Source organism: Cebidichthys violaceus, unplaced genomic scaffold (genome assembly GCF_023349555.1).
Source record: "Cebidichthys violaceus isolate CVI_PGR_0920_01 unplaced genomic scaffold, fCebVio1.0.p SCAF_14, whole genome shotgun sequence".
NCBI lineage: Eukaryota > Metazoa > Chordata > Actinopteri > Perciformes > Stichaeidae > Cebidichthys > Cebidichthys violaceus.
Genome location: NW_027176307.1, coordinates 3,303,147 through 3,327,818, shown reverse-complemented (window position 1 = coordinate 3,327,818; position 24,672 = coordinate 3,303,147). Strand labels below are relative to the sequence as shown.

Below are 24,672 nucleotides of genomic sequence, written 5' to 3'. Positions count from 1 at the left end.
ATGACCAGAGCTCCACTCGGCTTAATCTTAACTGAGGTGCTGGATGTATCAAAAAGTACAAACTGTCCAAACACAGTGTTTCTTAATTTGTAGAAAAATAAATAAAATAATACTCTGCTGTTGTTCATCAATCGGTCATTGATCTAATTTGCCTAATCTTCACAGTTCTTCAAACACTGTGGAAACACAAACAGGAAAGTGCAAAAAGGGACTCTTTGTTCCTGGTTTAGTTCCTGAGTTTAGTTTCATGATAAACCTTTAGCATATGCACTGTTTTTGACCTTTTCTTATGTAAAGAACACCAGGGGAATATAGTAATGATTTGAGTAAAGATATAAATGACAAAACAAGTATGTTCCTATCTCCCATCCAGGACTCCCGGCCTACTCTGATCTCTGCCATTGAGGACTGTGTGTACACCTTCCTCTGGTTAACAGCTGCAGCCTGCCCTCTGAACAGCACCCAACACGACAACTGCAGGGTCACCAATCCCGCTACAGGTCAGACATTCAAAGAAAAACAGCAACTCCTTATATGTATTGTGTTTAGACATACCTGTAACTAGTATGTACTTGTATATAAAATGTGAAAAACGTAGTGTTGAAATGTAAAAATGACAGACTTGCATAACAAGCCACTTTTCTGGAAAACCTTTTACCCCAGTATTTGTGTTTAATAGACTTTAAATGAATGTACCTGAACAGAGTAAATAAACCGTGACCCTCCACTCCCTTAGGTCATTTGTTTGATCTCAACACCCTGACAAAGGAAGGAGGTTACATTGTGTACGATCATCAGGATCACAGGAAGATGTTCCGCATGAACATCTGTGGGAACGTGTCTAACACTGGATGCAGCTCTGAAAGCGGTACGTACGTCCACCCAGTGACTGTGTCCCCAAGTCATCTTTCAGAAGAAAAACAAACTGAGAAATATCTTTATAAAGGTATTGACACAACAGACTTGCAAAGCCAGCAGACAAATATCTCTTCAGTCACTCAGAGGCTCAAAGGTCACTAGCTTGCATTATAAGCATCTTCAGTGTGCGCACGTAAAATTTACTTTGGAGGCAAGCACATCAGCCTTTGACCAGTCAGAGCTGGTGTCACGTAACTGGTGTTCACTGGTTGATGCAGATGTTTATTAGACTTAGTGCTGGATTTTAAATGTGGATAATATATATAAGGAAAGACTAGGACAGCACACTAATTTGACTTTTTAATATTGACAAAATGACGTTTCGTGCAAGAAGCCCTTATTCGGCATGTATTCTGGCAATTTCACAATCACTACACCCAGGTGGTGTTAATTATAAGTGGCCTCAACCGCCACAACAAATACGTCCCAACAGGGGGAGCCACAACCTTTCCAGATGTTTAAAAATCTGTCAATAAATAAGGACTGGGCAATATATTAATATTATATCCTTACTGTGAATGAGACTAAACATCATAATATGGCATAGGTGCTGCCTTTTCCTGGTTTTAAAAGCTGTGTTACAGTAAAGTGATGTTATTTTCTGAAGTCACCAGACTCTTCTATTATTTGTCTTCACCAACTTAGTCATTGCACCCACATTACTGGTAATTATTTTTGAAAATGTTGTGTAAGTAGTCTGTAAAAGCACCAATACTCAACCCTACAATATCGTCAAACTATAGATATAGATCGAGCAATTTGGTTACTGTGTGTGTGTGTGTGTGTGTGTGTGTGTGTGTGTGTGTGTGTGTGTGTGTGTGTGTGTGTGTGTGTGTGTGTGTGTGTGTGTGTATTGTGATATTTAATTTTCTCCATATCCCCTTATTTTTTTAACCCCAATAGACAGTTTTCCCATTGTGTTTGAACATGAAGAAGATATTTGCCATGGGACATCTGTTGAATCCTTATTCTACCTATATAGAACTGATAAAAAAAAAAAAGCTTAAAGTAGAGAAAATAAAAAATTATGCCAAACAAAATACAAACTCTAACAACCAATGTCTTTAGCCTTAACAGCTCCTGCAGACATGGTTTGAGAAGTTGCACTGAAACACCAGCACTATGTGAAAAAGGCACTTTTTTCCTGTGGTTTAGTATTTCCTCCAGAAGCTGTGCAGATTCCAATAAATGTTCTAAAAGTACTAGGAAATACAGTGAGATGGGTTCACTAATAACTCATTCACTTCTCTGCTGGTTACTGTTCAGTCTTACTTGGACGTTTGTGTGGTTTATGTTCAACTGAGGACGTGCATCACTACTGTTTTGCGTCACAGTTGAGCGTTGCATAAGGCCTGACATTCCAGTGATTCTCAAATTATTGACTGCTCTTTTACCCGGGCTGTATTATTTACTGCACATTAAACTGGAAGGCACTGAAGGGAGCACACACCTCTACCAAAGCTGCACAATAGGTCTGAATTTATCATTAGAATTAGGGGAATAGAAATGTTCAACCTGCATCAAAATACACAGTTCCAGACAATTATGTGATGCATGTGCCGAATTCTTTTCATTAAAGTGTGTGCTATAGTAGATGAAAAAAATACAAATACAATTGTATTTTTTGCAGTTATTGTAAAATATCTATATGCATATTGTGTTCCAGCTGTGTGTATTATGCATGCCACGACCGTGGTGAGCGGCGGTCAGGTGAGCAGGAAACTCTCATACAAGGATCAGGTGCTGGAGCTGACGTATGAAGGAGGAAGTCCCTGCCCAGCAAACTCCAACCTCAAACACAACACCATCATCCACTTCATCTGCAGGTACGTCTCCCTTCCTCCTGTGTCCTCATCGGATTTTCTCCCTAATTTTTTTTTCTTTTCATTGCTGATGATTGATTGATTTTATTCATCAATCGTCAGATACAGAAACAAAAATCTGAAGGATAACATGTTAAAGTGAAAACACTCAGCACAAGACATTCCACATAAAAACTCAACAAAAAGAAATCCAAAAACACATCATCACAATTTAATAAAAATAACGCCCTCTTCAATAAAGGACAGCCTAAAATAACAATTTCATTGAGAATTTCACAATTCCGACAACTGCCTGTGTGTATGAAAAGCAAGTGTGTGTAGCGAGTGGTGGCTCTTTAAAGATTTCATTAAAGATTTTCTTTTTAAGAGTTTAAACACACTGATGCAATATATTTCATATCATGAAGTTATGTTTAAATGTTAAAAATATAATCTTTTTTGCAAAACACCAGTAACGTATCTGTCATGTTAGCACTGAAATATCTAGCTATGTTGAATATTTGCATTGTGTTTGTACAGGCCACCTAACATGGGCTCAGCCCCACCAGAGCCAGTTCTCATTGACTCCAACGCTGACACCTGCACACACTTCTTCTCTTTCCACACACCCCTGGTCTGCGAACAGCCAGTAAGTATGTTTTGTTTATTTGTCAGCGGGATAAGTCAGATGAGCACTGTGACTCTCGGTATGCTCGGCCTGTTTCATTAAGTAACTCAAATTCAAATGTTGGGAAACTTTTGGCTATTCAGGTTTTCCCATCCAATGCAGTGAAGAAATAACTGACAAGCAATGTGCTTGTATTGGTAATCCAAATCAAATGTATGTGAAGTTATGAATTACACAAAACCTGATTCCAGCATGTGTTTGTGCGTGTGTGCTGTAATACAACCTTTAACTTTAGAAATCACTAGTTAGCAGGCTGTGTCTATGACATAAGAACAAATGTAAAAAAAAAAGCTTTTGCCAGGACAATCTTTCTAAGTTCCTCAATTACTTTTTTCCATCTGTGAAACGGGTGAAAAAAACAGCTATGGCAGGATCATTTTTCTAATGTTTGTCATTGTAATACTCACTTCAGTCACATCCCTACCCCATGCTCTAAATCAGACCAAGAGCATTGTTTGAGCATGTTTTCCCTAACGGCAGATTTACGCCAGTTTAAAATACATTTCTAGCCAAAATAAAGACACTACAGTAATGTTATATAACTTGCTAACACACAATAAATGTACTATTTAGTTTTGAGTGTGTGGAGAAATTAACTCGTATGGAAGAAAACATGATTTTTTTTTATAACATGGGGTAGTGATGCACTTCAGCCTCTCGAAATGAGTGTTACACTTTGAAATGAAAATGTTCCTGATAAATATAATTTTAAAAAAATTCACCTTCCCAATCTTTTGTTTCACTTGCTCTCGGAGATGAAACAAGAAGCGGTAACTTGGAAAGATTTTCCTGGCAAAGCGTTTTGTTTTTGTCACCTGTTCTTAAGTCATAAACGAAAACAACAATTTAGATCAGACTTAGAAAAGGTGATACCTACGGTTTTTTTTTTTTCTCTCTTGCCTCTCGGGGCTTCTGTAGTTTTTCTCAACAGCAAGTAATTATAAAAATAACATGGAGCATTCCTTCGTAAATTTGCACTGCATTGGCCATTTCAAACAGCAAATTGAATTTCAGTTGAGTGTAGTCTGCAGATGGACTGCAATCCGCTTCTCAAGGATTATCAAAGGAGACAGGAATGCAGCATTGAATTGTGTGACGCTGTAGGAATTGTGGGATTGTACCTGACTCACAATACTTCTGAAAACATAGAGGATCAAAAGAAGAAAACATTGAAAGAAAACTTTCAACAGCCACTGTATAGAATATAATGACTGAATTCCTTTGCTTTGAGTTTGGCTTTCTGAGGCCAAAAAACTATTACTGTGACACTACAAGGATGTACCACTGACATTTATTTGCTTCCTTTTTATTACATTTTCAGGTGAAGTGTTCAGTCCAGAACGGCTCTGCTCTCATAGACCTGACTCCTCTCATCCACATCAGTGGATACTACACAGCAACAGGTCAGTGGGCCAAGGTGTCATCATGACATATGCTGAGTTTTTCTGCATGCAGTAATGGTGTTCTAAATCTATTTGAAAAATTTCAGAGATCAAATGTAGCACATTATGCATCATGTCAGTGAGGATCTTCATCCATCTGCATCATTTAGGGGAAAAACATTAATCCAGAAATATACCGTTTCAACATTTCTGTTTCAATCCTCTTAATTGTGTTCTTTCAGACGACGCAGTGGACCAAAGTGACGGATCTCCAGACTTCTACATCAACATCTGCCAGCCTCTGAACCCCATCCCCGGGGTCAACTGCCCCCCTGGAGCCGCCGTCTGTACAGACCCTGACAATGGACCGCCTGTGGTAAGAAACTGGCAAACACAACCACAGACGCATACATTCTCCTTCACACTTGTTTTCATACAAGGTAGAGAAGGGACCACTTACCTTGACCTCACTTTTATGTGGTTTGATGCCTTTGACGACAAGTAAAAAGGCCCGATGGCACCTCTTGATTAGAACAGACACAGCCATTATAAAGACTGATTTTCATTTCCAGCTATTTATTACCAATGTATATTACATGCTGCATTTTGTACTCAAACGGAACTTTGTGAAAGGAAATATATGTTTGTTGGTTCGAAATGCACCATGGCCTCTTTTTGTGCCACATGACTTATAAATACATCAACTTATTATAAGTGAAATGTGAAAACAACATCCTAACCAAATACATTTTTTATACTTGGGGAAAATGCTCGTTTATGCGACTGCATGTTAGGGCCCTTGTAGGTTAAAGGAAGGGGAGTAATATTCAGAGAAAATTCTCAGAATTTGCAAGTTTAAAATGGCAAATATCCAAGAAAAAAACTTGTCACGGAACTACACTTCCTCTCTTTGGAACGTTGGATCAACCTCATCGCTCCACAGATGCCACCACTTGCCATGTATTATGCCTGAAGTGGATGACCTAAACAAATTAAACTTTGCAAACGGAAGACATTGCCACGAAGTAGGCTTGTTCAGAAGAAAACATCGTACTGATTTTTTTTTATTTTTTTTTTTTTTTATTTACGACTCTAATCACAGAATTCTTTTTTTCTCTGAGTAATGCTCCTCTCCCCTGGCTTGGTAGTTTTTCTTTTTCTTTTTCTTACGTGCAATCATGCAATGTTTATAATTTGCTAGCATGTGACATTTTTATACGTTTTGGTCTTTAATTGATTACGCAAACAATTCATCATAAAATAAACGATTAAAAGCAAACTTGCAACAAAAAATCTCTCCCTCCCACTGTCTTTTTTTTGTATAATGATGATCCTTTTTGTTTCTCTTCCCGTCACTTTCAATAACGTTGCCTCCACCCTTTTTTCTGTCTCTTAAAGGACATTGGACGGACTACCAGCGGTCCTGAGATCAACAGTGCAACAGGGGAAGTCTCCATCACCTACAGCAGCTCCACCAAGTGCGCGGCTGATCTTGCACAGAACTACACTTCGACCATCATCTTTACCTGCCAGAGAGGCCTGGAGCTGGTCAGTCAGCACTTGGATGTTGTTTTATAATAGGAATTCTTCCACATGCACTGTTTACTTTACTGTTTACTTCTCTGAGGATTTTTGAACAAAACAGTGACCTTTTATTATTTTCATCCAGGGCTCTCCGCAAATGCTGAGGCTGCAGGAATGTGTCTATTTGTTTGAGTGGGCGACTCCTATAGTCTGTTCAGATGCCACCCACACCAACACCAGCGGTTGCCAGCTCACCGACTCCCAGCTCCAGTTCACCTTTGAACTGTCCAGCCTCTCTGGTGAAGTCCAGGTGAGCTCCATAGGCTTGTTGGCTGTACCCCAAAATCACATTTGACATAATGAATATTGAATAATCCCTTCATCTTGTAAAATCTACATTTGTTTTAGATTTCAGAATAGTAATCTGATAGTAATAGTAATATTTGTATCTATGAAGGTAAAGGTGGAATATTAATGCCATGTTTCTAGAGTAGCCCAGAACAGACAGACCAAACACTGGCTTCAGTGAGAGCCTTTCATGTTTTTCCATTACCCCAAAGTCACTGTAGTTCTCCAACAAAATTGTGAAACTGTGGTGACAAAGCCGTCGAGTGTAAAACCGTAGAACCGCCAGTCGCCGTCTGACTTAAATTGGACCTAAAGTTGTGTTATTATGGTAAAAATGGCCTCTAATTGAGGCGAACAGCCAATCGCTGTCTTGGAAAGGGAAGAGTGAGCAAGGGGGATTCAGTTGGTTGCAATTTGCAACCACACCCGCTAGCTGCCACCAAATCCTACATGCTGTCCATTTTTAAATACTGTAGTGAAGTTAAGTCTCTGTACGTCAGGTACCAGCGAGCTCCAGCATCTACCACATCAACGTCTGCGGCTCAGTGACCGAGCCGGCCTGCAAGAAGAGCGCGGTTTGCCAGCTGTCTGGTTCTGGTTCAGACAAGTCAGCGTCATCCTTTGGCATCAGCAAGGCCATGACGATGGACTTCAAACATGACGAGGAGGCCGTACTGATGCAGTATGGTGGGGGAGATCCCTGCCCACCAGGTTGGTCTGCTATACTCACCTTGTTTATGACCCCCTCTCAGAAGTCTTAAGATCTATCTTGCAAAAAGAGCTAGATAGAAATCTGATTCCACATTGGTACAATCTTCACTAATACAATCTGCTGAGATTTGTACTTATTATAAAAAAGATGTTTTTCTCACACTGGACTCGAGACTCCCAGGAGCAAAATGGAGCATAATAACTAGATATGATCATAGTTTTTGGGAAGCAACTGAACAAATTAGATGATGTGTTTGTTTGTGCGTTTCAGTGACAAATGAGGGCGAGGCGTGCGTGTTCCCCTTCACTCTCATGAAGAAGTCGTACACAGCGTGCACCAAAGATGAACGTGCAGATGGTAGGATGTGGTGTGCCACCACTGCCAACTATGACAAGGACAAGAAGTGGGGATTCTGCAATGCAGGTGACCGCTCTTTGACAGTAGAGAAGAAAACGCATGAAAACTCCCATTATTACTCCAACTATTACTCATGCTTTGAAAAGTTGACACTGGAAGTTTAGGACTCAATATGTAGAGCAGGCAAAGTTGAAAAATGTCCACATTTTAATAACATAAATGACTAATCTTTCTCACTGTTTCAAAGTACCTGTGTGGATTTATGACACTTCCAAAATGCTTTCTTGTGTTGCCTTTCCTTTACTTCTCTGCCTCTTTTCTCTCTCTCTTTCAGCCTCTGGTAAGCGTCAGTCCTCCATATTGTTTACCTGTGACCAGTCTGCAGGCCGCGGCGCTCCACAGCTGCTCTCAGAGACGGCGGGTTGTTCGGCCACTTTTCAGTGGCGCACCAGCGCCGTTTGTCCCCCGATGAAGATGGAGTGTAAGCTGGTCAGCCAGCATCAGACCTTCGACCTCCGAACCCTGTCCTCCCTCACTGAGCCCTGGAAGTTTAGCCACCGAGGGGATTCGTAAGTCTGGCTTTACTCAACTCCTCCTTATAATGTAATGTGGAGATCACAAAAATCCAAAATGGCAGTAAAAAAATAAAAAAATCTGAAGTGAGCTTGAAATTTTAATTAAAAAAGCTGTTCATGAGCATGAAGTGCCATGTTGCTCATGCTCTTCATGAGGGTTTTATCTGGTATTATATTGGGCATGACTGCTCCACCTTTAGTTGGCAGTGTTTTGGCATCAATAACATTCCCTGCTTCACAATAGATGCAAGAACGAGGAGAAATATTGCTAAAGCCTGCATATGCGTGAAAATAAATTGGTGAACATATCTGCAAAGCCACTAAAATCACTTCAGCCTTCGTTTCTCGAGTCCTGACTTCATTCAAATGTGACTCTCTTTGCTGTTTTTATGTCCTCAGGTACTTCGTTAACCTGTGTCAGGGTATCCACGGTGGATTGCCAGGTTGTCCAGAGGGAGCAACCGTGTGCCGGCACACAGCAGCAGGAGTGACCCAGACCCTGGGCCGAGTTTATACCCAGAAAATGAGCTCTGTTGGTGGGTATTCAAGTCATGTACTTCAAGTGTGCTTTATGTAGGACTTTTTGAGGAGAATAATATCTGCTTGAAGTTTCAAATATCCTAGGATTAGAATTTGTGTGCGTGTTATGGTGGTGTTACGAGTAGAATTAAACAAAAGCTATTGGCAAGGCTTTTAATATTGTATTACTGTTCTACAACTCAAAACTGACTCTGAATGAAACAGAAAACAGTGCAGGCTTTGAGGTAAACAGAGGGACTCTCACAGCTGTGATTTGATTCTGTGCATTAGAAAAGTTTGTGATCGCAGTTCTCAAACTCCTTCTGCAGATGGAAAGATTACTGTCAGTTACTCAGCGGGAGAAGATGTCTGCAGTAACGGCGTGCAAGCCAAGACTGTAATCCAGCTGAGCTGCGGCTCCACTGTTGGACACCCGGCACTCATCAGGTAATATTATAATTTAAATGTTTAGCCCCGGATCAAATCTTGGTCATTCGCTCACCTAGCATTGTGAGCTCTTGACTGCTGATGCTGCAGTGGACAGTAAACCACATTCTACAACTCATTTACTCTTTGGTTCAGAAATTTATAACTGCCAGAACAAAACGTTTGTCTTTAACAGAACAGAGTGTTTGTCTTTAACAGTATATTTTCTGTCATTAAAGCATAGTTTAGGCACACTACCAAACCTTTCTTAGCAGACTTGTAATTCACAGTCATGAGAAAATTGCAATTTTGGGGCGATTAGCTCACTGGGCTAAGAGGGTTGTCTGGGAACCGGAGGGTCGGTAGTTCGATCCTTGGCTGGGACGTGTTCTGAGTCGTAGTGTCCTTGAACAAGACACTGTCCCCCTATCGGCTCCCCGGGCGCCTGTCGTGGGCAGCCCACTGCTCCCTGGTACAGGGATGGGTCAAATGCAGAGAAAACTTTTCCCCTTAATGGGATAAATATAGTGTAATAAAATAAAAAATAAATCAATATAAAGGCTTTATACAACCTTTCAGCTCTTTTTGTTTTTGTTAAAGTTTCTTTTTTTCAGTACCCCCATGTTTAGATTAATACAGCAGTTTCTATTAAATATATATTTTAAAAAGTTGATGTTTTTACTAGACACAATATGGCTTTGACTCCTTCCTTAATGTTAAGTTTGCACATCTTTTATATAATCTGACAGTTTCACAGCATTTATTAGTTTTGTTCTTAGTTTTGGGTTTTAAATTCACTCCGCTTGTTCAATTAGTCCTTGAAGTTAAAAATAAATCATCTCGATCTGTTTCTGTGTGAACAGCGTCGATGAGGCGTCATGTGAGTTTGTGATTGGCTGGGAGACCCGGTCAGCGTGTGCTGTGAAGCAGCGTGAGGTGGAGATGGTGAATGGGACGATACAGGTTCCTGACACTGGAGCCAGCCTCAGTCTGGGAACGCTTTATTTCAGGTAACACGAGCACACACTCCACCTGTCCGCCTGCGTCTTCATCCTGCTCCAAAATATCTCACTGCCATAAATGAGATGGAGAGCCTTTTATTTTCCGCTGGTGGTGGTCTGTTTAGCCTTGTTTTTACCTTCCTCCTCTCAGCCACCATCAGGCGTCTGGAGACATCCGTCCCAACGGCGACCGCTACCTCTACCACATCCAGTTGTCTGGCATCACCAACAACTCCCTGCCCACCTGTCTCGGTGCCAACATCTGCCAGGTCAAGCTCAACGGACCCTACAGACGCAGGATTGGCTCTTCCAGCAAGGCCAAGTACTACGTTAAAGGTAAATTATTGCTAGGTTTAGTGAAATCAGCAATTGGTGGTGTGTTACTGAGGACCCAAGGAACTGCAATGTCAAGTGTGAGCTCCTGAAATCTACGGGATATATGTATTAGTTGGGCTTACATACACACTAAAGTGTATTGAGAGGGGGAGATTGTCCAACCCTGCAGTAGTAAAATGAAGGTTTTCTAAAGGGACTCTGGTGCTCTGAAAAACTACCACTTTCGTCCACAGGGACCGCCAAAATCAACACAAAATGAAGGTCCTTTGTTGTAACTTTAAACTGTTGTCCTAATAGTGAAATTTGAATTAACTTACAGTTGTCACATCATTAACACTTGTTGATTCTAGCTAATACATCACCTCATCCATGTCAAATACGTCTCCCCTTTCCCATCAGGAGGAAACCTGGATGTGATCGTGCCCTCTGAGTCGGCATGTGGGCGGGAGAAGACCAAAACGGTGTCGTCCACCATCATGTTCCACTGTAACCCCTCGGCAGGCGTCGGCATCCCCGAGTTTATGCTGGAGACGGATGAATGCCAGTATCTGTTTGTGTGGCACACGGATGCCGTGTGTGGTCTCACGTGAGCATACGTTTTTCTTTACACTGGAATATAGTTTATTCTTACTACAGGAGAAGTAGATTTAAGAAATGGCAAATGTGTATATAAGTCTTCCTTCTTGATTTCTTTGCAGAACTGTTGACACACAGTCCAATGATGATGGCGACAGCGAGGCTCCTGTTCTCTCCAGGCGGAGCCAGGCGATGGGGGTGATGCTGAGTCTTCTGCTACTGGTTCTGTCCGTCTGTCTGCTCGGGCTTTTGCTCCACAAGAAAGAGAGGAGGTGAGACCACCAGCATCCAACGAAAGCAGGGAAGCTAAAAGATTTAGAGAAATTTTTTTTGAGTTTTCATGAATGCTTGTTTGCCTTGTCATCATCATCAACAGAGAGCTGGTGATCCAGAAGGTTGCTGGCTGCTGCAGGAGAGGAAACCAAGTCTCCTATAAATATTCCAAGGTAGGTTGATCTAATGAATGAATCCATTCTGATTCCAGTTCCAGTGTGAAACGCACTTTTCTAGCCGACTACTTAGTTAATTGGAATTTTTTTGCTTTCAAAAGCTGCTGCATCTAAAAATGCTTCCCTTGCCTGTATCAATTCATCCAATCATTGAGGCCCACATTTGGAAAATAAATTGTTGTTTCCCTGCATCATATGCAAGGTTACCTGTCAGCTGTTCAGTTCATCTTGTCAGCAACGTGCAGGCGAGTGCCTGTGTGCATCGGTTTACATGGTCTCTTTACAGCAAAACGTTCGAATTACGTAATGCATAATGACACCACAAAACCGGTTCCCTCTCCAAACATTCTGTGCAGTGTGATGTTTTCCTTTGATATGCGGGAATATTTCTGATCTATTTTGATCAACAATGATTAAAAAATAATGTTAATAGGATATGAAATAATTATAAAACCCTACGGAGTGAAGTATTATAGTTTAATTAGGCAACCTCACATTTACTTGTGTATCGTCCAAAAAATAGACAAAGCATAAATAAATGCTTTAGGTCGCAGTTGTACCCATGAGACGTGCGCCTGCAGACAGCTGCACAGGTAAAAGTGTGCAATATGTTGCATGAGATGTAGGAGAGAAAAAAACGCGTCTGCCAGGTTGGTAGTAAATTTAGCATGAAGGCGACTTATTTTATCCCAGATGACTCGGTGTGTGTTCTAACTTCAAAAATCCTTAGGTCAACATGGACGAAGAAGGTGGTGAAGAGGAGATGGAGTGGCTGATGGAGGAGCTCGAAGCACCTCCCACGTCCTCCTCCTCCAAACGAGGGAGGAGCAACCACGGCAACGGTCACATCAAGACCAAGCCGGTGAACACGGACGGCCTGCGCTCGTTCTCGCTGGACGAGCAGGACGACGACGACGACAGCGAGGACGAGGTGCTGAGTGTCCCAGGGGTGAGAGTGGTCAAATCCTCCGGAATCTCCAGGCACTCTGCGGCCCATCGCAGCCCCTTCCTTCAGGTGAGTGTCGTCCCAACAGCTGTCCAGGTGTTTTTTGTTTTCTTCTACCGTGGCACTCAAAACCTCACAGAGTCCTTCTTTTCAGGAGGAGAGTGACGAGGACCTGGTGGGCCTCTTGGACGAGTCGGACAGGAAGAGTAAGAGCAGCAAACCTCGCTCCTCAGGCCTTAATAACGGTAACAACACAGCAGCCAATAGGAAACGGGACGAGGACGACAGTGACGAGGACCTCCTCAGGGTGTGATGTCACTTCCTGCGTCCCGCTCCCCTACCACAACCAGTCTGAACTCTTCTTTCTCAGTGAATGTCTCCATAACAGCGACAACAGATACCAACAACATATTGAAAGCAGAAACCTTTCCTCTCTTTTGGATTTTTTTTTGTTGGGCTGCACCTTTACTTGGCCTCAGACTCTATCCAGTCCACTGTCTACAGACTGTCAATGTTAGCATATGGTTTCTTATTTATTGGTAGCTGATTATTTAAAGTATTCTGCAGGCTGTTTTTTTTTTACCTGCACCCTATTTTCTGTCATAATTCTGAAATTAAATAATGAGGTACTTCACTATAGTTACTTCAATCTTGCCACATTTATCTAATATAGACTCTAAAAATCAACCCCAGAGACATTAAAAGGCATCTTCTTTGACACGTTAGCTCTGCAATGTCAGTGAAAAGATTTCTGTTTGAGTTTTTGAAATGGAGTTGTGCCATTGCTTTCGCACTTTATTGCAGCATTGATTAAGTTTATTAAGAATGATTCTGTGTTTCATTGCAGCGAATGAAGAGAAAAGCTTTGACTATCTATTCTGGGTTGATTTTTGATGTCCAGGACTGTATTTGATAACTGTGGTGAGATGAACAGTGAAGTAGCTCAATAGTGAAACAATTTAGCAGATTTTCTGAGGAAAACAACGGCTATCAAAGAAAAAAAGCAAAAAAAGCAGGGGGAAGCTGGTTTTGTTCCCTGAATGTGGGCGGTGGAGATGTCGGCTTGTGTTGTTTCTAAAGGGAATGAAGACACCCGTTTGTCTTTTCTTGCTGTTTACAGTTGCTATAATAGCAGATGTCTTCTCTTTCTTTCCCCTCGAAAAGAAAGTGCGATGCCTTCCTGATGATGAACTTTACTTTGCTTTTTCATCGATGAGTCATGTCCGGCGACAGATTGATTTTTGTCTTGTTTTGATCAGAGACATTGTACATAGAGGATAATGTTCTATAATATGAACGTTTTGTTTGTTTGTCTGTTTGTTGTCTTCACCGGTGAGTTGCTCACATATCTGTTTTTATTATTTAAATGCTTGTCTGAGCTTATTATCAGTATGAATCTCTGTTCTGTTTCGAAAATGGAGATGGCCTTAAGTGTGAATGGACGGTCGACGAGGACGGAGGTTGAAAGTGAAATTTAAGATGTTGGTTTAGGTTTGCGTTGGTTTTTGAACCCCCCCCCCGCTAAAGCCATATTTCTACAGCCACCGCTGGCACTAATGTCTGGAAGTAGGGAATTTGTTTTCCCACGCTTGCTTATTCGGGTTTATAATCATGGATGTTGCTGCAGCAAAAGTGAAGTTTTTACCCGGTAAAGCCATTTTTTTTTTTATGTCCGAAATCAGCAGTTATTTAGCCAACTGCATGTGATGATGAAGAGACAAAAGAACGACATGAAGCATTTAAATTCCAAGAATGCAGGCAGTTTATTTCCATTTAACTTATTTTCTGCTTAATAAACAAACTAGTGTTTTAACAAAGCATATTAGTAATGATGGAGATCAAGGGCCTGAGATATTTTGGTAAAGTATATCAAACTGACTGCACTGTTCCCACATAAGAGTGATATGAGTAATCCTACACAATATATACAAGGTATTTGTATGCTCTCCCATTTGCAGGTTCTTTTCTTTGGTCCCAAAGTCAAAACAAATCAAACTTTAGTTCCTGCGACTCAACATGGAGGATTTGTCTGTGCTCTGTGCGTTGATTCTTCTTCTCTGCTGTGCATATCAGTTAAGAACATAAGTGTTTTCTAAGGTCGCAACTAACAATTATTTTCATCATTGATTATAAATGTCAGAAAATTGTGAAAAGTGCCCATCACAAGTCATCCTAGTCCAAGGTGACAATGTATTCTGTCTGAACATCAGTCTAAAACCCAAAGATGTAGAGAAAAACAACCAATCATCACACGGTAGAAGCTGATAACACAGAATGTTTGACATTATATAAACAACTTACATTTTTGTAGATTTCAGCTTCTCAAATGTGATTTACTCTGTTTTATATCTTTGTAAAAGAAACATGTTTGGTTTTAGGTTGGTCAAAACAAGAAGTTTGAAAACATCAACTTTGTTTCTGGGACATTTCTCACTATATTCAACCTTTTCTCGACTAACACTTAATTAATGAATCAAGGAAGTGATCAATAGATTAATTTCTAATGAAAATAATCATTTGTTGCAGACCATCCATCTCCCTTTATCCGTATTTATATATGGGACATTTTGAGGTATCTCATTTACAGGTGTTTTATTCCCACTTGGCCAAATTAACTGAATGAAGGAGCTGATTTCACGGATTGAATCATTCATTCCAAACTTACTGTCAGTGAATGTACAACCTTGGGAGAGCACCTCATGATCTATTGAAAGGGTTTTGTAATGATTTGCGATCACAAACGGTGCACTGACACTGGCTGTGACTATTTATTGCCTTATGTACATTGTGGACAAAGGGGATTAAAGTCAGTATATTCAATTTTGGGTTTTCGCAGTAGTCAATCCACAGAAACTAAAGGTATTAACAAAACATTTAATTGTTAAAATCTCAGATCAATCAATAAAAGAAGGGCCACCATTCAGGGTATTTCTAAAGCTTTGTACACAACATTTGTTAAACAAGTTTTTGTAAGGATGCCAAACATGAAAGAAATCTTGAAATTAGAAATATCAGTATTTTATATGGATGAGTTTGGGATGTGCCGTAATAATTAAGAAATAGAGAACATTATGTTCCTGAACCTTTGCTGTGGTTCTATTACTATGTTCAGTTATTTGTTTTCCTTTTTTATTATCTCTAAGATCAATTTCTGAAATTGAACTTTTCACAAGCAATTTTTAAATTCAATATTCTCTAGAAAGGTCGAGAAGAAGTGAAGCTTTGTTCACACCTTCCCCCAAAATTTTGCCTTATGTAATCTGTTAATTTGTGACGGTATTTGTAGAATAACCATATGATTAAGATACTGTTCAGAAATTAGGAATGAGTTTTACTCAAAGTGAAATCCAGCTTTTAGAGCATAAAGAATGATGTGGTAGTGCACAGCACACTGGGCAGGTTTCCAAAGAACAATTACTCTACGGATGGAATGTCAATAATCCATATTTATTATTAAAGTATCATTCAAAGTCCAGCAAGACACTAAATGAAATCGAGCTCGTGGTTGGCAGACCTGACAGACTTTTATGAAATTTTATTTGAAACAATCGTACAGCATGCAAACCTCACTTGTTTCTCTGAAAGCTTTTTTTACTTCCTGAACCGGTTGAAAGGAGGTTTGAACTACATCTGGCACTTTGTAATCAAGTCATCATCAGGAGACGTCGTTGAACTCCTCATTACAGAGAAGCAGGTGGCTCTGATTAGTATGTGAAGTCTTTATTTCCATCGTTGCATAAAGTCTGTTTCTGCTGTATTTAGCAACCAAAGCTAGTGTCTGCATGGTGCTGTCCTGAACCTTCTCGTCCCTATGAAGATATGAATGGACATTCTTGTGCTTTGTTGTCTACACTCAAGCAGAGAACTGCTCTGGGTTATGTGAAACTAATTCAGCGTCTGCGATCGAGGCCGAGAGTTGAATTCAGAAGCAGACAAAACGGGGTTGGACTAAAAAAGAAAAAAGCACAAGAAGTTTTCTGTGATGATTCGGTACTATTGGAGAACATTATTACGTTTTATGTTGTCTGATATGTTTTTTTTCCAGTTATTTGCCTGTTTCTTATTTAAAAACATTGATGTAAAAAAGAAAAAGATTGCATTATTTGAATAAATATGATCCGCTGTTTATCACTGCTGTGGTTTGATCACGTACTCTGTGACTAATAATAGAACGCAGTAACGCCTGCTTCAAAGAATTTGAGACAAGTACTTGTTTAGAAGGATTTTAGACTTTCACTTGTTTCAAACTACTTGAGACTAACTTTTACTTGTCTGAAATTACTTGAGAATTGACTTGGACATCCAGGAGGACTTGACTTGCACTCATTTAAGACTTGATTTGGAGTTGTCTCAAGTGACTTTAGACTCTACTTTGACCTGTCCTGAAGGACCACAGACTTGACCTTTACTCCTCTTGATGAAGTTGAGTCTTGGACTTGCCTTGGAGGACTCGTGACTTGTCTTGGAGGACTTGAGACAGCAGTAGGACCGGTCCCTATGGCTTGACTTGGACTAGTTTGAGTGACTAGAGACTTGCCTTTTATATGTTCCCAAGGACCCCAGACTTGAATTGAACTTGTCCCAAAAAACCTTAGACTTGAACTTGTTTTGAAGAACTGTAGACGTGTCTTGTACAAGTCTGGGAACATCTGGGAGGACTCGAGATTTTACTTACACTCATCCTGATGGATTTGTCTCAAATAACTTTAAACTCAACTTTGACCTGGTTCGAAGGAACCCAGACTTGACCTGGACTCTTCTTGATGAATTTGAGACTTCGACTTGTTTCTGAGGACTCATGCCTTCTCTTGGACTCATCTGGGAGGACTTGAGATTTGGTGATTTGGACTGGACCTAATGGCATGATCTGGACTTGTTTGAATAGCTTGGACTCGTTCCAAAGAACTTTAGACTTGCGCTTGTTTCGAAGGACTCAAGACTTGTCTTGGAGAAGTCTGGGAACATCTGGGAGGACTCGAGATTTGACATGCACTTGTCTTGATGGTCTTGAATTTGACTTGTTGAATGACATCAAGTTTGACTTGAACTTGACTTAAATAACTTGAGACTTTGATTGGACTTGTTTGAAAGACTTGACATTTGTCTCATTTATTCATCTTTTTCAAGAAAGGACTGAAGCCTTAAAAACAGCTCTGACCGTTATAGAACAGGCAAACTAATAGCACCAATCCCTCAGATCCAACCCCCCTTTGTATGGTGACTTGAGCATGATCCTTTAGCTGGGTCCCCAGCAGGGACGTGCGGTCAGGCATCATGACAAGTAAAAAACAAATAATGCTAAAATAAATATTAATATGTCTCTACTGATCTGTGCTATAAATGTAATTTCTGTATGATTCCAATCATTCCAAGCATTTTTATAATCAAAATCGCTGAATTAGCGCATGTCCTGTTTAAACAGAGGAGACACGTGAGGTGAGGCAGCGACGAGCTGTGCCTCATCTCAGACTGTGAATCCCTCACTAACTGGGTTGAGCACGTGCCTTTTGCTTTCTCATTGTTTGTCACCACTGTAATATTTGTAGACACTTTTATTATATGTCCTTTCTTTATATAGAATAGGTACTGCATTTCACGTCTGTGTAGAACATATTTAGTGTTGCTGATCTGACATTAAACTGCAGTGAAAAAGCACAGAGAGGCAAACAGTACTCTGCCTCAAAGAAGAGGGCGTGCGAGAGCCCACGGGTCGGGTTCATGCTTGTTCTGTCGTTGCTCTTCTTCTACACTTCTCTTCTTCTTACATTTTGCTTTGACCAAAAACATTGTAAGATTCTATATCCAGGCTTAAAAATGTCTCAAAAAACAAGGAAATATGACCAAATCAACAGTAATTCAACGTCAGACAGGTAAAGTAACCTTTTATGTGTTTGTTGTTCTCTTTATACATCTGTGGTTGTTACGCAGATTATGGCGGAATCTCACGATTTTCGCGGGTGGTGCCCGCGAGCGCTCCGCTTCTGAAACGCTCCCGGTGGGGCAGGTCGGTGGGGCAGGTCGCGGCGCACACGCTCCCGGTGGAATCAAATAAGTACCTTACCTATGTGTGTGTAAATAATGCTGATATGAAAAACAACCAGTAGTCAATGTGCAGCTGCCAATTGAATGGTGATTTAAGCTTCTCTATTGGGTTCATATATTTGTAAATCTGATTTATGTACTGTCAGTGCCTCACCAGCCACGAACCTCACCGCACGTCACTGCCACCTTTGTATGGTGACTTGAGCATGATCCTTTAGCTGGGTCCTCAGCTGCAAAGACTACAAGTCAGATGTCACATCTTCATGTGAAAAAAAAAAAATTGACTGATTAATAGTATTTCTGTGTGCCCACACATGCATGGCACGGAGAGACAGGCTGCACAAGCAGGTCCATGTTAATGAATCTCTGGGTAGAACGTTGACACAACTGGTCTGACGTCTGAAAAAACGTCTGTCTGTGGACCTTTGCTCCTGCTTGTCCCGTTTAAAATCCAAAGGACGGACTTGTGGTCACTCTGCAGCGGGAGACTCGGCATTCACACTGTCAAGACTGCTGAGACACTGTGATTGGAATTAGTAGTGAATTGAGTTGTTTTGTCAGTTTCTTAGAGAGGCAAACAAAAAAAAGAACTTTTCAGCCATGACCACTTTTGACGACATCTTGGAAGAAGCTGGGCAGTTCGGCCGCTGTCAGAAGCGTATCTTCGGCCTGCTGTGCATGGTGTCCATGCCCTGGGCCGGTGTGTACGTTGGCATCGTCTTCCAGGGTTTCACCCCGGATCACTGGTGTCGGGACCCCGCGGTTGTAGAGAGGAGGCAGGCGTGCGGCTGGAGCCTGGCGGAGAGTCGTAGTCTGACGGTGCCTCTGGTCAACAGCTCTGGGGTGCTGCAGCAGAGCAGCTGTGAGCAGTACGAGGTGGACTGGAACACCACAGCGCTCACCTGCGATACACAGGAACTGGACCTCAGCACAACTCCCACAGGTGCCTGCAAAGGTGGATGGGAGTATGACTATGAGGGCAGGAACTCCTTCGTTACAGAGGTAGGTAAGCAAATGAAATGCAATCTAAACAATATTGGCATTTTCTTTCTTTGTGCCTTTATTACCAACAAATAAGGACATCCCTGTAAAAATGTGTGAAGTTTTTGCTACTTTACAGGAATAGTCAGACAATAGGATTATTTGCTTTATTTGCGAGAGGAAAATTAAGAGAACATCACAATTTCTAGTTTACCCACATTTAAGAAAGTTTAAAGGAAATATATAAGAGATAAATAAATGTTATGATTGTCCTTGTCTGTCTGTGTGTTGTCCCAGTTTGACCTGGTGTGCTCTGACGGATGGTTGGTGGACATGTACCAGGCCACTCTCAACGTGGGCTTCCTGATTGGGAGCATCGCAACTGGCTACCTGGCCGACAGGTAAGGCTATGATTTGTTGAATGAACACTTGTTGTATGAATCTGGTTTGATGAAGATGTGACGACCAGGTCAGTCAAACGCATTGTAGCACTTGTGTGTCTGTCGTTTCATTGTAATATATGCACTGTAACAAATTTTTCTGTTAAATAACAGTAAGGTGCTGGCAGCAGAGATGCCAGCAACATACTGTAATTCTACAGTAGTCACACTGTTGAACAATTTCACGGCCTATTACAGTTCAAATGAATACAGTATATTTCTGTAATTATTTGAATTTACAGTAACATTCTGGTTCGGGGTTAGATTACTTTAAATTATCAGTGTTTACTGTAGAAATGCAAAATTGATAATACAATAACTCAATTTAGCAGTTTAGAATATCAAAGATATATAATATATCTAAGATATCAAATACAAGATTTATATATTTTTAAACTGATGCCTGTTTGTGTCTCTGCCTTCAGGTTTGGCAGGAAAATCAGTTTCCTGATGTCCAACCTGTTGAATGGTATCGCAGGAATCCTGGTGGCCGTGTCTCCAAACTATGTGGCTTTGCTGGTTTTCAGAACGCTCTACGGGTTCGGAGTGAAAGGGGGCTGGGTGGTCGGATACGTGCTGAGTAAGAGCAATGTTTAACCTCACAGCTGGGATTTACAGTTCAACAAGGTTCAAGAAACTGCAAACACATCTGTAGTGTTACTCGATATGTGAAACCTTTCATCTCTTCCATCTCAGTCACAGAGATCGTGGGGGTGGAGCACAGACGCACAGTGGGAGTCCTCTACCAGATGTTCTTCAGTGTCGGCATCCTCCTCCTCCCTCTGCTGGCCTACTTCATCACCGACTGGCGCTGGCTGCAGGTCGTCATCACTGTCCCTTACATCCTTTTCGTGTCCTACTACTGGTGAGAAACACTGGCTGTGCTTTTATTTTGTGCTTTAAACAGGAAGTGAAGTCTTGAACCCCTTTTATGTTTAGAGAAGATTTTGAAGAGGAAAAATAAACACAGACAGAATTCTTATTTTGTGATTTACAAACTCACATTGGATTAATCCTCCTTGATTTTAAAAACCAGAAATTCAGTTGGAAGATCAGATAAGTTGGCATTCCTTCATGAAAGTGTTTGTATTTGCAGGTTCGTCCCAGAATCTCCAAGATGGCTTCTCTCTCAGAATAAAAAGTCCAAAGCAATTGAGATCACTAAGGCCATGGCCAAAGAGAACAAGAGGACCCTGTCCAAGAACATCGAGGTAGCTGCTGGTTTAGCAAAGACAAAACACATCATAAGACACAAGATCAGACTGTGTCCACTTCACCAAAGCAGTTACAGAAAGTCTAAATGCATGAATCTGTTAAAATGAAAATGTTTCTGCTGCTATAAATGCAATAACTGTATGCCATGCCTCAAGACTGCTTCCTTTAACTATTTATTACAAGTTCCTTTTCTCCCCACTTCATTTGTGATTTATTGTTGTATGCCTCAATGTACACATGAGGTGCTCATTATGTTTACAGTGTTGTAGTTTTTATTTGGTTCTATTTTTTTTATTTGTTTTTTTTAAGTTTCTTATCTAATCTATGGATGTTTTTGCACTTGTCGCTGTTGGTTGTAATTTGCACCCTCACCGCTAGATGCCGCCAGATCCTACAAACTAGACCTTTAACTACCTGAAAATCTGCAATTGCAAATGAACAGCAATTTTACAGTCTTTTACAAACAGTTGCATTTAATGCATTGCAGAATAGAAGCTTTACAGATGTGAATTCTGGAGCATTTCATATGTAATTTAAAAAAAGCTGAAAGAGGAAAACAGTAAAATAGTATAATATCCTAAAATAACTAGTAAAATATCTGAAAGTTATCAGTAAAATATGAAAAATAACATATCTGAAAATAATGAATATATGGAAATCTGTGAATGTAAAAGCAACTGCAATTTTACAGTTCTTCCTGGTAGAGTCTAAGCATTACAGATTGTAAAGTGTTTCAAATGTAATAGGAAAACAGTTGATTTTTCATATTAGCAGCATAAATAATTCATAATGTAATATTGATCCTGCAGAATCTGACAGATGATAACTCGGACTCCTGCACTGCCTCCTTCATGGACCTGATCAGAACTCCAAAAATGAGAAAACACACTTTGATTCTCAGCTTCAACTGGTAAGTATTTTTTTTTTTGTGGTTGGAAGTAATCATTTATAAGTTAAATGGAGTTTACAAGTTTAAAACATTTAAACAATGTTGTTTCAAACATGGGTCTTTGTAATGCTTCAATTAAAATAAAAATTAAACGGACTGGTCGTCTAAAATAACATTGATTAGGAACTTTAAATAATTCTTCCACTATCTGTACGATTCTTCCCCTCTGTCTCCTCCAGGTTCACCAGTGCTGTGGTCTACCAGGGCTTGATCATGAGGCTGGGCATTCTGGGAGGAAACGTCTACATCGACTTCCTCATCTCTGGCCTGGTGGAGTTCCCTGCTGCCTTCCTCATCCTCTTCACCATCGAACGCATCGGCAGGCGCATTCCCTTCGCCTCCGCCAACATTGTAGCCGGAGCCGCCTGCTTTATCACCGCCTTAATCCCTGACAGTGAGTCTCGGGCGACAGGTGGAGATGGGGAACATGATGTTCAGGTGTCACCAGATTTACATTCCTCTCTGTCCTTGCAGGCATGTTCTGGTTTAAGATGGTGGTGGCCTGCATCGGTCGGCTGGGCATCACCATGAGCTTTGAGATGGTGGTGTTTGTTAACACCGAGCTCTACCCGACGTTTGTCAGGTAAAATGTACACACTGTACACGCTATCTGCCTTTGCTCGGCAGGGGTGCAATTTTCAAAATGTCATCTAGCTCTTGTTTCTGCCAAGGTTGAACACACTTATTGTGAGTTACTTTGGATTAAAATGCCAAATAAATATCTAAGAAGGCCTAGTTTTCAAAACTACAACCAGCCCACTCTGGGTCGATCCAGCAGCTACATTCAAGCAATCACTGCTCAGATTTATCTCGACAAATATGCAATTTTGTTTTCTCTATTTAGCCAACAAGTGGCTAAATGAGACTACTCAACGTCATCACGCTGAACTTTAGTTCGCCTTTAGCGTAGTGGTGGTGACATGAAGTCATGTGGCTGTGGTGTAGTTTGTTTGTAGCCTACTTTTCTTGCTTTTTACCTCTGGCGATTGCATTCACGCTTCAAAAGTCAAACAAATTTGGTTAATTTGTGAAAATGATCCTGCTGAACAAAACGTGTAAATATCCAATGGAAGAATCCCATTGTCTTTTGGTCGAGGGAACCAGTGCGACGCTAACTTTCGGTTTGGCCTACAAAAATATAGAACACCCCTGCTACACTACTGTACTAAATTTTCAACCATCTGGCAGTTTTGTTTTTTGTGTGTTATGAGCTTTACAGCCTTGTGGGGCTGCTTAGCAAGCAAACTTTAGCTTGTTCAACAAAACAACCAAAAGGAAAAATGCATCTCTTGAGTGTCAGAAGAGCCACCTGACAACAGTGGTTAGGAAAGTAAATATTTGCTGGTTGTTCTTTTGTCCGTAGGAATCTGGGCGTGTCGGTTTGTTCCACTCTGTGTGACGTTGGAGGCATCGTAGCTCCCTTCTTGCTCTACAGGCTGGCGGTCATCTGGCTGGAGCTGCCGCTCATTATATTTGGTGGGTTTGATATTATTATGGAGCGAGAACATTTCATCGATATTTTTCCAAAGTCTGTACCAAAGACGGCTGGAATAGATGAAGATGTTCTCTAAATGCTGGGAATTTATACGTAATGCATCAAGGTATCTCATCACTTTTATGAAACTCTGTCAGCGGCACATTTTAAACAGATGATGAATTAGATTATGGTCCGACTGATATCGATTCGTTTCTAAAGGCTAATGTGTTGTGCAGGGTCTTTGGCTTTCGTGGCCGGAGGCTTGGTGCTGCTGCTTCCTGAGACCAGAGGTGTGCCGCTGCCCGAGACCATCGATGACATCGAGTTCCCAGAAAAGTGAGTATGCACTGCTGAAATAACGAGGTTCTTGAATTATTTTCATTATCTTTTAACCTTCCAGATTATTTTCTTCATTAATCATTTTGTCTATGCCGTAAAATGTCATAAAATAGTGAGAAATGCTTGTTGTAATTTCCCACAGCTCAAGGTGACTTCTGCTAATGTTTTGTTCTGTCTGACCAACAGTCCAGCAAAGATGTTTATTTATTAATGACAACAAAGCTTAATTTCTTCAACTTTTCCTTAAAAAATGACACAATAAATCCATTACCAAAATAGTTGCCAAGTAATTTTTTGTTGATCAATTAATCGTTGCAGCTCTGTACATCATGTCATTGTGTGTGTTCAGAGTGAAAGAGAACGCTGCACTGAAGAAACAGCAGTTGGCCAACTTGCTGCCCAACAACGACGTGTCAACCAACAAAGAACCAGCAACTGTTTAATCTGCTCCTTTGAGCAAAGTATTTATTTGTGCTCCGTTCATTCCTATGAAAGTTACCGAGTAGCACATGAAGGCAAAAAAACGTAGATGGGATTGCAGATGGAAATTAGCTAATAACTTAATCTCTTCTCTCTCTCTCTTGAGATTAATGTATTTTTGTACATTGTCCCTGATGTAAATAAAGTTGATTAACCAAACTTGAATTGACTCCATTGTGAACATTCTGCT

At 40.7% G+C, this 24,672-nt stretch overlaps 2 protein-coding genes across 2 annotated transcripts in view; both read left to right on the top strand.

The window, feature by feature from the left end:
* The window catches only part of igf2r (insulin-like growth factor 2 receptor), a 43,557-nt gene extending 26,870 nt beyond the window's left edge, over nt 1–16,687 (top strand). The window contains exons 32-51 of the mRNA XM_068708513.1: nt 374–500; nt 737–868; nt 2,585–2,744; nt 3,261–3,369; nt 4,730–4,811; nt 5,033–5,166; nt 6,189–6,338; nt 6,460–6,624; nt 7,163–7,373; nt 7,645–7,797; nt 8,066–8,300; nt 8,706–8,842; nt 9,155–9,272; nt 10,115–10,261; nt 10,404–10,588; nt 10,988–11,174; nt 11,287–11,436; nt 11,541–11,610; nt 12,344–12,628; nt 12,714–16,687. Coding sequence (XP_068564614.1) covers nt 374–500; nt 737–868; nt 2,585–2,744; nt 3,261–3,369; nt 4,730–4,811; nt 5,033–5,166; nt 6,189–6,338; nt 6,460–6,624; nt 7,163–7,373; nt 7,645–7,797; nt 8,066–8,300; nt 8,706–8,842; nt 9,155–9,272; nt 10,115–10,261; nt 10,404–10,588; nt 10,988–11,174; nt 11,287–11,436; nt 11,541–11,610; nt 12,344–12,628; nt 12,714–12,872 — 3,096 coding nt within the window. The 3' untranslated portion in view covers nt 12,873–16,687. The remainder of the gene's footprint in view (nt 1–373; nt 501–736; nt 869–2,584; nt 2,745–3,260; nt 3,370–4,729; nt 4,812–5,032; nt 5,167–6,188; nt 6,339–6,459; nt 6,625–7,162; nt 7,374–7,644; nt 7,798–8,065; nt 8,301–8,705; nt 8,843–9,154; nt 9,273–10,114; nt 10,262–10,403; nt 10,589–10,987; nt 11,175–11,286; nt 11,437–11,540; nt 11,611–12,343; nt 12,629–12,713) is intronic.
* A 2,350-nt stretch (nt 16,688–19,037) lies between these two features.
* LOC137870780 (solute carrier family 22 member 2-like) lies at nt 19,038–24,632 on the top strand. Its single transcript, XM_068708231.1, has 11 exons — nt 19,038–19,603; nt 19,880–19,983; nt 20,448–20,602; nt 20,719–20,887; nt 21,119–21,233; nt 22,047–22,147; nt 22,366–22,580; nt 22,661–22,769; nt 23,550–23,662; nt 23,900–23,999; nt 24,352–24,632. The coding sequence occupies exons 1-11, from the start codon at nt 19,202–19,204 to the stop codon at nt 24,443–24,445; spliced, it is 1,677 nt and encodes a 558-aa protein (XP_068564332.1). The 5' UTR covers nt 19,038–19,201; the 3' UTR covers nt 24,446–24,632.
* The last annotated feature ends 40 nt before the right edge of the window (nt 24,633–24,672 follow it).

Coding starts and splice junctions, on each gene's coding strand:
- LOC137870780 (XM_068708231.1), top strand. CDS start 19,202: ATGACCACTTTTGACGACATCTTGGAAGAAGCTGGGCAGTTCGGCCGC. Junction 19,604..19,879: donor GGAACTCCTTCGTTACAGAG/GTAGGTAAGCAA, acceptor GTGTTGTCCCAG/TTTGACCTGGTGTGCTCTGA. Junction 22,581..22,660: donor CACCGCCTTAATCCCTGACA/GTGAGTCTCGGG, acceptor CTGTCCTTGCAG/GCATGTTCTGGTTTAAGATG.